Genomic DNA, 15,752 nt, shown 5'->3' on the forward strand with positions numbered 1-15,752 from the left:
AGATCAGCTGTCCAAGAAGGCTCTTGCTTAGCTGGGGACCTACACTAAGTTTTACAAATCACAGCTGCCTTCAGGCTCTTGGTAATGCCAATGCAGTCCCATCTGGTAAGGCAGTCCCATCTGGTGCAGGAAGTTCGATTCCATCTCCATCTATTTTGTTAATTTCTGTTTCCTCTGTGGAGGAGGGAACATTCTTGAAGACTACTCATACCTCTTATGAAACCACCAATGTCACAAAAACAATGTCATATCACCTAATGTATCATAATGTGGGAAGCTGAAGTCCAGGCTAAAATATCTCATTGTTTATCTCACCATTTGTAATACATTAATGGAAATGGTTAAAAATCAGTTAATGGAACCAATCATGCATTCAGCATATCTAAATAGAAGATTCCTTATGGGAATTTTAGGTACCATTTTAATCTCCTTCCCTGTTGATCATTTTGCCTTTCTCCAACTTACTTTTATCTTCCTTATAATTTTGTTAATTCTTTTGGGTTTTTTTGTTTGTTTTTTGGCTGTGTTGGGGCTTCGTTGCTGCGCACGGGGTTTCTCTAGCTGTGGCGAGCAGGGGCTACTCTTCATTGTGGTGCAGAGGCTTCTCATTGTGGTGGCTTCTTATTGTGGAGCACTGGCTGTAGGCGCCGGGCTTCAGCCTTTGCGGCACATGGGCTCAGTAGTTGTGGCACACAGGCTTCGTTGCTCTGTGGCATGTGGGCTCTTCCCAGACCAGGGAGTGAACCCGTGTCGCCTGCATTAGCAGGTGGATTCTTAATCACTACACCACCATAATTTTATCAAAATTTAATTACACTAGCATAAAAAAGAAGGGAGCTGCTTTAGATTAAAAGAAATTTAAGACACCTAAATATATGTTTGGTCATTGTTTGGGTCCTGATGCAAATAAAACAGCTGTAAAAAGATATTTTGAGAGAATTGGGAAAATTTGATTACAGATTTAAGTGTTCAATGATACCAAGAAATATCATAATTTTGTTAAGGGTGTTAATGGCATAGAGGTTATGTACAAAAATATCCATAACTTTTTAGAGAGGCCAGTCCAGCATGTAGAGTTAAAATGATATGTTGGGATTTGCTTTAAAAGGGCTCAGCAAAGAAAAAAGAAAAAAGGGATTGATAAAGTACATGTGACAAAATGGTGATACTGCTGAGTGCAAAGCAATGCACGCTTTTACCGTAAAATATATTGACAAACTGCATTGGAGCAAGATGTTTTGGTTTCCATCCCCAAGAGATCACGTCTGGGCCGGCTCATTTCACCCAACCCCTCACACCCTCATGGACTTATTATTTCCAACATTAACATGACAAAGGTAAAATGCTACATCATTGGACCCTCTGTTAGCATTTTTTAATTGGTGCAGAGCGGCTTTCAAATTTTTTTTGCTATTTTTAATATTTTTTTGCGTGTGCGAAAAGCCTGCTTAGTTTCCTTCTCCATTAAAAAAATAAAGTATTTCTATTTTCCTAACTTTTTATTGATTAGTAACAGGTATTTGTGTAGTAAATTTCTGCCAAACACGCATGTTACAATAACTGCCAGTTTATAGTATCGTTTTCAACTTTGTTCATGGAGTCTTACGCTCACAAACAATTCAATATTTTACGTTCTCTGGCTTTGCTGTAATGATAAGAAACTCTTTTCACAGTCTTCAGGATTATACAGTGTTATGGTTTCATCTGTTACAGTTACATTTTTAATCCACCTGGAACGTATTTATGTTTTAAGCCAGTTTCTGGCTCTTCTCCCAGAAAACAACTATCAGGTGTTGCCTAGCAACCTCCACTTGGGTTGGAGTTCGGCTTCTTTTCGGGGGAAAAACAGCTGCACTCCATTCGGAGTTGATTGCAACCTTAAAGCGTTGCCTAGTAACCCCGTTTCGGACGATGTGATTGGACCCTTCACACGACCCCAGCCAACCCCCCCGAGCCAGAAAGAACTTGGCTAGAAACCTAATCTCTCTTTTAGAAAACAAGGGCAGCGTACGCGTTGCATAGCAACCAGGTCTCCCGACCCTCCCATTGAAACTAGTGTCGGAACGTCGCCCCGCTCAAAAATGGCGGCTGACGCGCCGCTTTCAATATATTGCGCTCTCTACAGTTCTGTGAATAATTCAGTTTTCCACATCAGGCCCCCGAAGGGGTTCGCTAGGTCCTTTCTGAGTCTCGCACACACTGGGTACGAAGGAAGAGGGAGAGAACCACACCACCCCGCCGGTGCCCCACACAAACATGGCCGCGAGCGCGTTCACAGCGACGCAAGGCCGTCCAGCGCGCATGCGCGCGCAGCGCAGGAGCACTTCCGCTCAGCTCGCGGTGGCTTCGGTGGCGGTGGCGGCGGCGGCGGCGGCGGCTGCGGCACGGGGCATGGTCCCCGGGTCGGAGGGCCCGGCCCGCGCCGGGGGCCTTGTAGCTGACGTGGTGTTTGTAATTGAGGGCACGGCCAACCTGGGGCCCTACTTCGAGGGGCTCCGCAAGCACTACCTGCTCCCGGCCATCGAGTGAGTGCCGTTTCCGCGACTCCAGCCCCGCCCTCCGACTTTAATTTTCCACAGCCTCTTGCCTCACCCCGACGTTTCACCTCCGATCCTCACAGGTATTTTAATGGTGGTCCTCCTGCCGAGACGGACTTCGGGGGAGACGTGAGTCTTGAGATTCTTGAGTTTGAGGGAAGAGGGAAGACGGGAGTCTACGGACACCTCCGTGTGAGGGAGGAGGGGGCGGGGACCTGGACTCCCTGGTCTGAGAGGGGCGGGGCTGCGGTCCGGACTCCTGGGTCCGAGGGGGGCGGGGCTGCGGTCCGGACTCCTGGGTCCGAGGGGGGCGGGGCTGCGGTCCGGACTCCTGGGTCCGAGGGGGGAGGGGCTGCGGTCCGGACTCCTGGGTCCGAGGGAGGAGGGGGCGGAGGACCTGGACCCCTGGGTCTTAAGGGAGGAGGGGGCTGGGATCCCCGATTCCCCTGAGGGAAAAGGGAGCTGGGGTTCCAGGTGAAGAGTTCCTCTGTCCTCCTCTCCCAGTATGGGGGGACGCAGTACAGCCTCGTGGTGTTCAACACGGTGGACTGCGCTCCAGAGTCCTACGTACAGTGTCACGCTCCCACCAGCAGCGCCTATGAGTTTGTCACCTGGCTCGATGGCATTAAGTGAGCTCTCTTCTGGGCTTTGGGGAGGGTTGGGGGACCCTGTGAGGGACCGCGGAGGAATGGTGGCTTGGATTTGAACTGCAGGATCGCCCCCCCCCCCCCACATTGGTTGGCTAATAGGGACTGTGAAGGGATTTGTGGTTTTGTTCCTAAGTCATTTCCATGGTGGGTTCTGTGTGCTCAGCTGATGTTTCCGTCGGGCTCGGAAGTAGAAAGAACTTCCCAGGCAAGGGGGCCTGTGGAACTCCAGCACTCATGTCCTACGCCACGTGTGGTTCTTTTCCTCTCTGTTGCTTCTCGTTTCTACTCTAGCCCTCCTTTTCCAGACCCAGGCATTGAAGCCTGAGTGCAAGAGGCGTGGGGCTAGGCCCAGATAAGCTAGGCTTCTGTGCTTTGGAGTGAGTGAACTGTGATAGTACACACTGCAGGCTTTTGCAGGTGCAGGCAGCTTGGGGCTGCAGCAGGGCTCCACCGCAACAGAACTCCCAGACACGGGAGTCTCTGTCCCCTGTGTCTGATATAATTTATCTCTAAAAGGAGAGGTCCGTAGTGCTTACAGTTATCATGTTCCTTATTCACTGTTGGGTAACAGGTTAAAACAGGTTAGCAGCTTGGGAGTTCTCTGGCGGTCCAGTGGTTGGGACTCCACGCTTCCACTGCAGGGGTTATGGATTCGATCCCTGGTTGGGGATCCAAGATCCCGCATCCTGCAAGGCATGGCCAAAAACAAACAAAAACAAACTTAGTGGCTTGTTTGAGCATCCTCCCAGCGTGGCAGCCAGCTTTCCTCAGCCTGAGCAGTCCAACAGAAAAAGCAGAGAGGAGGCCACAGGGCTTTTTTATGATCAAATCTTGGAAGTTACACACCATCTCCTCTGTCACATCCTGTTTAGTACACAGGTCAGTCCTGTTCAGCGTTTGAGGGGGCACGAATACCAGGAGATGAGGATCATTGGAGACCTGGTGACCATGACTTAATAGGGATACTTTGGGAATTAAAAATGAGTTGATGACTATTTAAAACCATACCTGATACATATTAAGTGCTACCTAAGCTTTTGCTGTTATCTTGTGTTTTGGTTTCTTGGTTTGCAGATGGATAGCAGTAGTGCATGTCTCAGAGCTCTTGGGAAGATCACAGGAGCTGGTCCTCATACCGTGTTCAGCTCAGGGTCTGGTCAGAGTTCGTTAAATAACGTCAGTTTGCTGTTACCTTTGTGCGTCCCTGCTGCAGATGTTTGTTGAATGCCTGCTTTGTTCCAGGCTGTGTGTGCTGGACTAGGTGCTGCATGTTCACTGTAAAGTTGACACTTAAGTTTCCCCCTCATGGTCATTAGAATTCATGGTCAGGGTAGAGCAGGGTTTCTCAACCTCAGCACTGTTGACCCTTTGGGCCAAATGATTCTTTGTTGTGGGGAGCCGTCCTGTGCATTGCAGGTCTTCAGTAGCACCCCTGGCCCCTAACCCCCAGATGTCAGTGGCTACTTCCCTCCCCAGTATGACAAACAAAAATGTCTCCAGACATTGTCAGATGTCCCCTTGGGGGCAGAATCCACCCCAGTTGAGAACCTCCGGAATAGACTGTGGTAAGACTTGAATAGTGTTGAATGGTGCCTGCTTGAGGCCCAAGTCCAAGTCTGATGTCCCTCAAGTCTCTAGCACCCAGCACAGGGCCTGGCACAAAAGAAGCCACAGGAAAATTTTGTTGAACATGTGAGCAAATGAATGAATGCCCAGAATGCACTTCACACTGTGGTTCTCCCTGATAAACTCCTATATAAACGTCAAGACCCAATGCAGATGTCCTTTCCCTGATTCTGGCAAGCAGCCAGTTGCTCTCTCCTCTGCCCCCATTGCTGCCAGGTGTTTCCCTGTCACAGCTCCACGCCTCTGGACTGTGAATATCCCAGACTTTGTTTCTCCTGCTGTTTGCTTCCAGCTGAGGCCTGGAACCCAAGAGGCCTCAGGAGACCTTTGTTGAGTAAATGAACGAGTGAAAGCTGTGGGGGAAGATAATCACCAGGAAGCCAAACTTTCTGATGGCTGTCAGGAAAAGCAGTCAAACCCCCTTATTTAAAAATGTCAAGGGCACTGGGAAAATAAGAGGGAAATGCTTTCTGAATTCCTTCATCACATATCCACCCTCCCCCTTAACCCACTTAGAATGCGCTGTATCTTTAACCAAATAGAAAAGCTTTGTGTGCTTTATGCTTATGGGAATCCTCCTAATCAGCTGATTAACATTTTAAGCCATTATTTGATATTCATAGTAATCACTGTTTTATCAAGTCCTGTGTAACCATCTAAGTTCAGTGTCTGTGACATTCTGGGTGGGCCTATAACAGATCACAAGGAAAGTCAGCAAGTTTTGTCCACTCTTGGAGTAATCTTTTCTTCTTCTGGAACATCCATCACTCACAGAACAAAGCAGGCAGTGTGAAACGTCCTTGCTTTGCGGAGATGCGTTTCTGATGTTATGTTTCCTTTCTGAGGCGAGGGGCGGTCCCCCTCCCCCCTACAGCTAGTGACCCAGCATCAGAAAGGCTAGGGTAGAAGGAAAACAGCCCCAGTGTCTTCCCCATAGCTTTGTGACAGTACATTTGTGCAACTCTTTGTTTATTTATGTGCGCGTTCATTCATTCAACAGACGTTTGTGGAGTACGTTGTTTCAGGCACCAAAGAGTCAAGGGGTATGAGGCAGGCAAGGTCCTGGCCCTCTCGGAGCCGATGTTTCCGTGGGGTGATGGGCTGGGTGGGGGTCTGGCTGCAGGAAGTCCTTGGTCAGAGCTGGCTGCTGTTCACGTTCATGCGGTCCCTCTGGGGGACTCTGGGGGCCTGTTAGCCCATGAAAGTGGGTGGTGAGGACCCCAGTGTGACCTCGGGTGGGACAGCTGGGGGCGGAGACATGAGGGTGAGGAAGCAGTGAGTCAGAGCTCACCTGTATTACCCAGGACACTTCCGTTTCATTTTTACTTCGTGTTTATTATTTGAGGGATTTACTTGAAACTGTATGATATTTAAAATCTATTTTGCAACGGGTCATGTTTTTCTCCCACTCCCCCCACCCCCCCTTTCTTTTTTGGCCATGCCACACGGCTTGTGGGATCTTCGTTCCCCGACCAGGGATTGAACCTGGGCCCTTGACAGTGAGAGGGCAGCGTCCTAAGCCCTGGACCAGCAGGGAATTTCTTCTCCCACTCCCCATTTTTAAGTTTTTCTCATGTCTTGGGCAAAATATTTGTTAGGTCTCTCTCTGAGCTGGTAAAAGATGGCTTATGCTTACTGTGGAATAAAAAAAGCTAGCTTTGGGGTCTCAGAGTGGTCAGTCAGTCACTCTTTCCCTCATAAGTTGTTTTTCAGAAATTGAGGTGAAATTCACATAACACGCAGTCATTTTAAAGTGAACAGTTCAGTGGCATTTAGTGCATTCAAATCGTTGTGCAGCCACCTCTTCCATTTAGTTCTGGAGCATTTCCATCACCCTAAAAGGAAGCCCTGCGTGCCTGAAGCCGTTGCCTGCCGCCTCTCCCCTGCCCCCGTACCCCTGCCTCCTTAGCCCCAGCCAAGAAGATGGCTTGATTGCTTCCAGTCCAGGAAGCAGGCAGTATGTGGCTCCAGGGTTGGTTCACTCATCCGGGTCTGCCCCAACCCTGTGGCATTAAAATTCCTGTGCAAACCGGAGTCTCGATGGCGAGGAAGAGGAGGGCTGGGGAGTGGGTGGTGAGGAGCCAGCGGTGTGGGCTGAGCAGCCTGAGAGGGGAGCAGAGGGCGGAAGTCTACACCAGGAAGGAATTCGGATGGGGCACAGAGGGTCACGCTTCGGTGGCTCACTTATTCAGGCATTTCCCGGGACCCTGTGTGTCCTTTCAGAGCTGGCTCAGGCCACTGGGTCTCCCTCACTGAGGGCTGCACCCTCTGGGGGGGAGGTGGGCTGTGGAAGGAAGGTTGACAGTCACAGTATTGTGGGACACGTGATGTGATCGAGAGTGGGCCCTAAAATCAGGTGGCAGGTGGGGAAGGCTTCCTGGAGGAGGGTGACACTGGGCTGGGTGCCTGCATAGGTAAGCAGGGTCTCCACCTGGGCCAGAAGGGGCGGTGGTGAGTGGTCTTGGGGTGGACAGAACAGGCACAGGCCTGGGCGTGTGGCTGATCATGGAGTCCAGGGACCTGTGAGATGTTCTGGGGGACTTGCACCCAGAGAGGGATGGAGTGGGAAGGTGGGCGGGGCCCAGATGCCCAGCCGAGGGCTTGGCTCTATTCTGGGCTTGTTGGCTAGGGTTGGATTTGAAGCCATTTGTTTATGTAACACACAGTTCCCAAGGCCTCCCTTGTGCCAGACTGTGGGGGGTGAGGGTGGGGACAAAAGAGATCTCAGACCTCGTCCCTGCCTTGTGAGGGATACAGGTGCTGACACAGACACAGGGGTCACGGTTCAGAGCAACAGGGCCCTTAGGGCTCCCAGAGCAGGGCGCAGTCTGCAGAAATGTCCCCTGTGGCAGAGGATCAGCCTGGTGACCACGTGACCCAAAGACTCGTGGTGGCAACAGCTGCAGTCTAGCAGAGGCCTGCCGCGTGCCACTCAGGGATGGACACTGGTGACCCATCTGTAGATGAGGTGGAGGAGAAGCCCGAGTCTGTGTGTAGTAGTTTCCTGGGGCTGCTGTAACAAAGTACTGGAAACAAGGTGGCTTACAGCAACAGAAAGCTATTGTCTCACAGTTCTGGGTCCAGGAGTCTGAGATAAGGTGTGGGCAGGGCCGTGCTCCCTCTGGAACTTTAGGGGAGGGTCCTTCCTTGTGTTCTAGCTTCTGGTCGCCGCAAGCATTCTTTGGCCTATGGCAGTGTCACTCTCATCTCCACATGACGTTCTCTCTGTGTCTGTTCACATCCACATCGCCGTTTCTCTGAGCGTGTCTGTCTCTGTTTCCTAAGTCCCCCTTCTTATAAAGACACTGGTCATATTGGATTAGGGCCACCCCAGTGATCTCATTGTAGCCTATTTACCTCTGTAAAGACCCTGTTTCTAAATCAGGTCACATCCGAAGGTAGTGGGTGGGTTAAGCATACCTTTTTTTGGGGACGCAGTTCAACCCATAATGCTGTGGGAAGAGGGAGGAGACCCCTGCACCAGGCTGGGCAGTGGGGATGAGGCCAGGGCAGATGGCCCAGAGAGGGCAAGGTGCACAGGGACTGGGACACAGCGCAGGATCCCGGGCTTAGTGTCCTGGGCCCTTTCTCTGTTCCATTCTCTGCTGAGGCCTCTTGCCCTGGGGACTCCCTCACAGGAGATGACAAATGTCCCCTGTCCTTGTGCCAGCGCTGGGGGCAGAGCAGGGAATGCAGCAGTGTCCCCATCCCGAGGTGCACAGTCTGGGGAGAGGGGTGGCCCAAGTGCGAGCCCTTCCCGGGTGGCCTGGGGGGTAGGGGGTGGTAGCCCTGGGCACCCCAAGGGCCTCTGGGCGCTGACCACCTGGCCCCTGCAGGTTCATGGGCGGGGGTGGCGAGAGCTGCAGCCTCATCGCAGAAGGCCTCAGCACAGCCCTGCAGCTATTCGATGACTTCAAGAAGATGCGGGAGCAGATGTGAGTGTGCCCGGCGCGTGGGGTCCACGTCAGTCTCTGTCCACCTGGCTCATAGCCTGCTTCGCCCGTCATAGGGGGCTCCACCCCCAGCCTCAATATGAGGAGTTGGGTGGGCTTTGCGTGCTGGGCACTGGGGGCCAGGCGGCAGGAGGTGTCTCCTGGCCTGTGCCCAGTCTCGGTGTCCTCATCAGAAAAGGGAGCCAGCTCTGCGTCTGCTTCCTGCCTTCCCTGCGTGTGGGGTGACTTAGAGTGAGTCAGGAGGCTCTCCGGGCCTCAGTGTTCTCAGCTGTGAAGTGGGGTCCTTTCTCCTGACTTCTGTGGGGCGGAGGACTTGCACCTCTGCTGCTGCTGGCTCTGGGTCTTTTCTCAGGGCCCCTGTTGCCACCTGCTCCACGTCTTTGCTTGTCCCCGGCAGTGGCCAGACGCACCGAGTCTGCCTCCTTATCTGTAATTCGCCCCCGTACCTGCTGCCTGCTGTCGAGAGCACCACCTACTCTGGGTGCACAACGGAGACTCTTGTGCAGAAGATTGGGGAGGTGAGGACTCCTGGGTCTGAGGGAGGAGGGCTAGGGCCTGCCATCCTGGGTCACAGAGTCATCACAGACTCCGTGGCCAGCTCTGCTGGCTCCTTTTGGAAGAACCATCACCCAGAATCCTCTGGGGCAGCTGATATAGGTCTTAGGGTCTCCTATCCCAAAGCCTGATGGGAGTTTAGTTTTAGGGCCCAGCAGGTGTGACAGCCAAGGTGTTGGCCCTGTGGCTTCCTGCTGACTGCTTGTCGCCTCCCCTGCAGCGAGGCATCTACTTCTCCATCGTGTCTCCTCGGAAACTGCCTGCCCTGCGGCTTCTGTTCGAAAAGGCAGCCCCGCCGGCCATGCTGGAGCCACTGCAGCCGCCAGCAGATGTGAGCCAGGACCCGCGGCACATGGTGCTGGTGCGGGGGCTTGTGCTGCCGGGTGAGGCCCAGGTGCTGGTGGGGGGACGGGGATGGGAGGGGCGTCCTCCCCAGCTCCTTGTGACTTGGATTTTCTTCCCTCTCTCAATCCGCTTCTCACGGGGCTCGATCGCCCATCCTTGGCTCTCAGTCGGGGGTGGCTCGGCCCCAGGCCCTTTGCAGCCAAAGCAGCCCGTGCCTCTGCCTCCAGCTCCACCCTCGGGCGCCACGCTCTCGGCAGCCCCCCAGCAGCCTCTGCCCCCTGTCCCCCAGCAGTACCAGGTATGGGAGGTCACCAGGGAAGGGACACGCTCCTGGGGCCTTGTCGGAGCCCTGGCCCCTTGGGAGAGACTTACTTGGACGTTGGGCCTTGGGGGTGATGGGAGTCTCCCTTGAGACATCTGGAGGGTGGAACTCTTAGAGCTGGGGCCTCACATCCTGTGGAGTGATGGGAGTCAGGAGCTTTTACGATGTTGGAGCTGGGGAGGGTGGTCCTCACAGCCCCTCCCCTCTATCACCAGGTCCCCGGGAACCTGAGTGCAGCCCAGGTGGCTGCCCAGAATGCAGTGGAGGCCGCCAAGAACCAGAAGGCTGGGCTGGGCCCCCGCTGTGAGTCTTGGGCAGGGGTGGGGAGGGGGTGCAGCCGGGCCCCTCTCCGCACACCTGGCCCCACCTCTTCCCTTGGTCTCTCCCACAGTCTCACCCATCAACCCTCTTCAGCAAGCCGCTCCAGGAGTGGGTCCCCCCTACAGCCAGGCCCAGGCCCCCCAGTTGCCCCCGGGGCCCCCCGGCGCCCCCAAGCCACCTCCAGCTTCCCAGCCCAGCCTGGTCTCCACTGTGGCTCCTGGGCCGGGCCTAGCGCCCCCTGCGCAGCCCGGGGCACCATCCGTGGTAGGTGGCTGCTTCCCGGGTCCCGCACAGTGCAGGGGAGGAGCCGGTGGCCTTTCTGAGGGAGGCCCAGGGGCACGTGCGTCGTGTTATTTGGGGTCGTCAGGGACTCATGGAGCTTGGGCTACAGGTGACAGTGAGACTCTTGGGTCTGGGGGCAGAATCGTGGGGTTTGTGGTTCCGGGTGGGTGAAGACTATTCTGAGGAGCCCCAGGGGTCCTGGGAGTGCGGAGCATCATGGGACTTGAGAGTCTTTGAACCCTACAGGATCAGAGCATTTATGGTCCCGGGCATGGCCCAGTTGTGTTCTGGGCCTGGGGGTGCACAGGAAGGGACCTTTGTCCTGTTCTGCTCGTTGGTCTGTCCCTCTCTCAGGACAGTCCCTCCCAGGAGGTGGTCTGACCCTGCCCCGTGGCCCTCCTTCCTCCCCTCTGTCAGGCGGGCACTGTGGCCCCGGGCGGGGTGAGCGGCCCTTCTCCAGCCCAGCTCGGGGCCCCAGCCCTTGGCGGGCAGCAGTCCGTCTCCAACAAACTCCTGGCCTGGAGCGGGGTCCTTGAGTGGCAGGAGGTGAGTGGATCCACAGGGCTGGGCCTGATGGGGTGCAGGGCTAGGCCAGGGCCGCCGTGGGGTCATGGGACGTGTAGCCCCAAGGGTAGTCCCAAGGACGCATGGGATTTGTCGCCCAGAGTTCAGGACTAAGCGAAGTCCTGGATTCCCGGTGCGGGGAGCGCCCAGGGGAGTGTGGCATCCAGGGGACTGAGGGTTGTGGGGTTTAGGGGCAGGAGGAGGGGCCCCAGGCTTTGTGGCGTTCGAAGGCGAGAGGATTGTGGGATTGATGGTCTGGTGGAGGAGCCCAGGGCCTGTGGGATGTAAACTGGGGAGGATCCCGAGCTCCGGGGCTCCCGGGGTGGAGCCACAGAGGTCGGGGTAGGGATGGAGGCTCAGGGTCCTTCTCACTGGGGACACGCCGTTCTTTCCCCCTCAGAAGCCCAAGCCTGCCTCCGTGGACGCCAGCACCAAGCTGACCCGGTCCCTGCCTTGTCAGGTCTACGTGAATCACGGCGAGAACCTGTAGGTGGCTGCCGGGGGGGGCGGGCGTGCGAACTGGGGTGTGCATCTTCCTGACGCCTCTGCCGGTGTCGCCCCCAGGAAAGCAGAGCAGTGGCCGCAGAAGCTGATCATGCAGCTCATCCCGCAGCAGCTGCTGGTGAGCGGCGGGAGGGGGCCGGCCGCCCGCCCACCCGCGCCTCCGCCCGCCCCTCCTCACGTGCCCGCCCCCCGCACCGGCTGACCGCCCCCCGCACCGGCTGCCCGCCCTGTCTCCCACAGACCACCCTGGGCCCTTTGTTCCGGAACTCGAGGATGGTCCAGTTCCACTTCACCAACAAGGACCTGGACTCCCTCAAAGGCCTCTACCGCATCATGGGCAATGGCTTCGTGAGTGGGGCTGGCGGGCCGTGGGCCGGGCGGGCGGCAGCTCCCCCTCTCCCTGGGCCTGAGGGAGCCGTGTTTGGTGGTGGGGCTGCCTTTGTGACCTTGGGCTCCTCAGCCTTAGCTTTTTCTTTATAATTACAACAGTCACCAGACTGAGGTCCGTTCCGTGTTAAAACCATCGTAGGGTATGACAGGAGCATTTAGGAGGAAATTCTTGGCTCTGAGAGGTGTTTGCTGGGTGGGTTGGCTTCCTGGGGCCAGGAACTACAGAAATGTCTTTTCTAGCACTTCCGGCAAAGAAAAGTCTGAACGAGATCCGTGTCAGCAGGGCCGTGCTCTCCGAAGGCTCTAGGGGAAGACCCTTCCTTCGCTCCTGCAGCGGGTAGCCCGGCAGGCTTGGCCTCAGGCAGCACAACTCCAGTCTCTGTTTCCAGTGTCACATGGCTGTCTTCCCTCTGTGATTCTCTTCATGGGGTCTCTTCCTTGTGTGTGTGTCTCTGTCTTTTCACGAGGACACCAGTCATTTGGATTGGGGTCCACTTCGATGATCTCAGCCTAACTTGTTGCATCTGTCAATGCCGTTTCCAAATAAGGTCGCTGCCACAGGTGCTGGGCTTTGGAACTTCAGCATGTTTCTTTTGGAGGACACAGTTCAACTCATATCACTGAGGGAGGCTTTCTAAATAGAGCAGAACCGGTTAATGAGTACGTCCTGTGGACCTGGCACTTTTCCAGGAGAGGGGCCTTTTGGTGCATTACCTCATGGAATCCTTAGGAACGTTCTACAAAGAAGGTGATCCTGAGAGTTCGGAATACCTCCAGTTGCAGATAACAATACACTCAACCAGCAGAGTTTTTAGAACAGATAGCTGATTGGGGTGGAGGCTTAAAGCAACAGTTTACTATTTCTAACAGTCCTGTGTGTGTCCACGGGGCTCAGCTGGCCTAGTCTTGCTTGGGGACTCTTGTGGGGGGTGCCGTCAGATGGCGGCTGAGACTGGTCATCTGAAAGCTCGCCTGGGCTGGAGGTGTACGGTGGCCCACTCACATGGTGCTGTCTGTCAGCTGGGGTTCCACTGGGCCCGGCCACCCACGTGCCCACGTGTGGCCTCCCTGTGTGGCGTGGGCTTCCTCACAGCGTGGCAGCTGGGTTCTGAGAGGAAGGTCCCCAAAGCGAGCACTGTACAAGCAGGTGTTCATTTGTGATGTGTAACAGGATGTCCAGAAGTGGGCAGCTCTCGGGGTTAGCTTTGTAGCCCTGTGACGTCAGGGCCAGGATCTCCGGGCTTCTCTCTCGTGGACATAAGATGGCTCGAGGACGCCTGTGTGACTTGATGTAGGAAGGCGGGAAGGAGGCGTGGCAGCAGCTGTGTATTTCCCTGTCTTTAGGAGAGCACTTTCCCACAGTCTCAGGCAGGCTTCTCTTCACCTCTTGGGCCAGGTCTGGGCCACTGGGCCACCCCAGTTGCGTAGGAGACCACCGGGAAACAGGCACCCATGAGTGCACGGGCACCTGGACATGTTGCTGCCCAGACGGAATCAGGGTTCTCTACCTGGGGAGAAGGGCAGATGGTAGGCACCTAGCAGGGTGAGCAAGGCTTCCTTGGCCAAGGTTCTACAGGGGGACCCTTCCTCCCCCAAGAGCCCCTGTGCTCAGTGCCTGGTGTGTTAGGGCCTCACCTCACGTTCACTAATGTTTCCCGGGTACTTCTGTGTGTCCCGCCGCGGGCAGGACACGTGATGTGTGTCTGCGCGTCCCAGCGTCACACCCCTTGTGACGTTAGCGCCACTGCCCGCGGTTCTCCCTGCAGGTCCTGAGGCAGAGAGGGTGTGGCGCCCCCAGGGGCTCTTGGGTCCCTGGTCAGTCACCGTGTCTGCCACCAGCCTTGATCACATGCTTCTGCGGTCAGCTCTGTGTCGAAGCCCCTCCCTCTCAGCTGTGAGCCTTCCCAGTGGCGCTTCGAGGTTCAGCCCCACACGGTGGCGCAGGGTGGGGGGACATCCCCTCTGCCCTTGCCCAGCGGTCAGCAAGAATCCCAGCTCCACCCTGTTCCTCTGGGCACCCAGCTCTCTGGAGCGGCCTCAAGACAAACCTCGTGTCTCCTCAACCTTTTAGAGCAGAAAGCTCGCCACTCCTGGCCTTCGGGGCTTCTAGAACCATCTAACCCCCAGAGGGGTGAGCTGCCCCCTCCTCCAGGGTGTGACCGGTTCCGATGCTCCCTGCAGGCGGGCTGCGTGCACTTCCCCCACACGGCGCCTTGCGAGGTGCGCGTGCTCATGCTCCTGTACTCGTCCAAGAAGAAGATCTTCATGGGCCTCATCCCCTACGACCAGAGCGGCTTCGTCAACGGCATCCGGCAGGTCATCACCAACCACAAGCAGGTGCAGCAGCAGAAGCTGGAGCAGCAGCGTGGGGTGAGCGACTCGGCGCCCCCGTGCCCGCGCCGCCCCGCTGGGGCCCGGAGCCCACGGCCAGACCCCGCAGGGCCCCCCTGGGGCTGCAGTGCTGGGCAGTCACTCCTCTGCCACGTGCGGGCCCGTCCCCGGGTTCCCTTGCAGCCTTTCTTTCCTTTTTTAGCAGTTTTGTCGAATCTCCAAGATACAGTCCCCTCTTGGGGACCTGGGGACATGAGGTTTACCACCCTGATGCCCCACCCCCCAAAGAGAACGTTCCCGGCTCCTGACAGGTTCCCTTTCAGGGCGCAGACCCTCCCCAACATGGGGGCTTCCCGCCTAGCCTGACCCGCTCCCTCTCTCCCCACACAGATGGGGGCACAGCAGGCACCCCCTGGGCTGGGCCCCATTCTGGAGGACCAAGCAAGGCCCTCGCAGAACCTGGTGAGGACAGGGCCAGTGGGCTCAGGGCCAGGGCGGGGGAGGCCCCAGAGGACGCTGTGATTCTGACCCTACCGCAGAGGTCAAGGTGTCTAGGGGCTCTGTCCCTCACCCCGGTCTCTTCCCGTCAGCTCCAGCTCCGCCCACAGCAGCCCCAGCCTCAGGGTACCGTGGGGGCCTCTGCGGCCGCGGGGCAGCCCCAGCCCCAGGGCGCTGCCCAGGCCCCCCCAGGTGCCCCGCAAGGCCCCCCTGGAGCGGCCCCCGGCCCACCCCCTCCCGGACCCATCCTTCGGCCTCAGAACCCTGGGGCGAACCCCCAACTGCGGAGCCTCCTCCTCAACCCACCACCGGTGAGATTTGGGGGCGGAGGGCAGATGGGAGCTGTGGGACCTGGGCCTAGACAGTTTGATTCCTTTCATCCTGGAGGCGGGAGGTTGGTGTGACCGGAGGGTGTGACTGGAGGCCCGCCTGGCTCCTCCCCACGTGTCTTCTGCGGGTTTCTGCTAAGATTCCTTTGAAAAAAGACCAGAGGCTACGTGAGGGGTGGGGGAGGGGGCTGTCCACCAAGGGCCTCTGAGCTGCTTTCTTTGTTCCCCCAGCCCCAGACTGGGGTTCCCCCACCTCAGGCCTCCCTCCACCACCTGCAGCCACCAGGGGCCCCAGCACTGCTGCCCCCACCACACCAGGGCCTGGGGCAGCCCCAGCTGGGGCCTCCGCTCCTGCACCCGCCGCCGCCAGCCCAGTCCTGGCCTGCACAGCTTCCCCCAAGGGCTCCACTGCCAGGTAAGGAGGTTCGGGGGAGGCCAGGGGCCTGGAGTGAGTATCCCAACAGCCCTTGGGCTGGAGCCCAACCCCAATGACTTCTGGGAAGTGAAGTCCTGGGATTCAAGAAGAGTGGGTGCCCCCATGGCTC

The 15,752-nt window shown here is 56.6% G+C and overlaps 1 protein-coding gene across 11 annotated transcripts in view; it reads left to right on the forward strand.

The window, feature by feature from the left end:
- Nucleotides 1-15,752, forward strand: part of MED25 (mediator complex subunit 25) — a 28,182-nt gene that overhangs the window by 5,485 nt on the left and 6,945 nt on the right. For 4 of the 11 annotated variants that reach the window (XM_057711974.1, XM_057711975.1, XM_057711967.1 and 1 more), the window contains exons 3-18: nt 2,621-2,666; nt 3,042-3,166; nt 8,650-8,748; nt 9,164-9,284; nt 9,542-9,704; nt 9,834-9,964; nt 10,204-10,291; nt 10,380-10,573; nt 11,009-11,137; nt 11,556-11,641; nt 11,720-11,777; nt 11,900-12,007; nt 14,231-14,419; nt 14,771-14,842; nt 14,971-15,189; nt 15,439-15,622. In XM_057711974.1, the coding sequence (XP_057567957.1) occupies nt 2,621-2,666; nt 3,042-3,166; nt 8,650-8,748; nt 9,164-9,284; nt 9,542-9,704; nt 9,834-9,964; nt 10,204-10,291; nt 10,380-10,573; nt 11,009-11,137; nt 11,556-11,641; nt 11,720-11,777; nt 11,900-12,007; nt 14,231-14,419; nt 14,771-14,842; nt 14,971-15,189; nt 15,439-15,622 (2,012 nt within the window). Of the gene's footprint in view, nt 1-2,311; nt 2,526-2,620; nt 2,667-3,041; nt 3,167-8,649; nt 8,749-9,163; nt 9,285-9,541; nt 9,705-9,833; nt 9,965-10,203; nt 10,292-10,379; nt 10,574-11,008; nt 11,138-11,555; nt 11,642-11,719; nt 11,778-11,899; nt 12,008-14,230; nt 14,420-14,770; nt 14,843-14,970; nt 15,190-15,438; nt 15,623-15,752 lie in introns of those variants that run through there. The other 7 variants (XM_057711973.1, XM_057711966.1, XM_057711971.1 and 4 more) reach the window with 3 other exon arrangements.

The sequence above is a fragment of the Hippopotamus amphibius genome, chromosome 16, assembly GCF_030028045.1.
Source record: "Hippopotamus amphibius kiboko isolate mHipAmp2 chromosome 16, mHipAmp2.hap2, whole genome shotgun sequence".
In the NCBI taxonomy this organism is placed as follows: Eukaryota; Metazoa; Chordata; class Mammalia; order Artiodactyla; family Hippopotamidae; genus Hippopotamus; species Hippopotamus amphibius.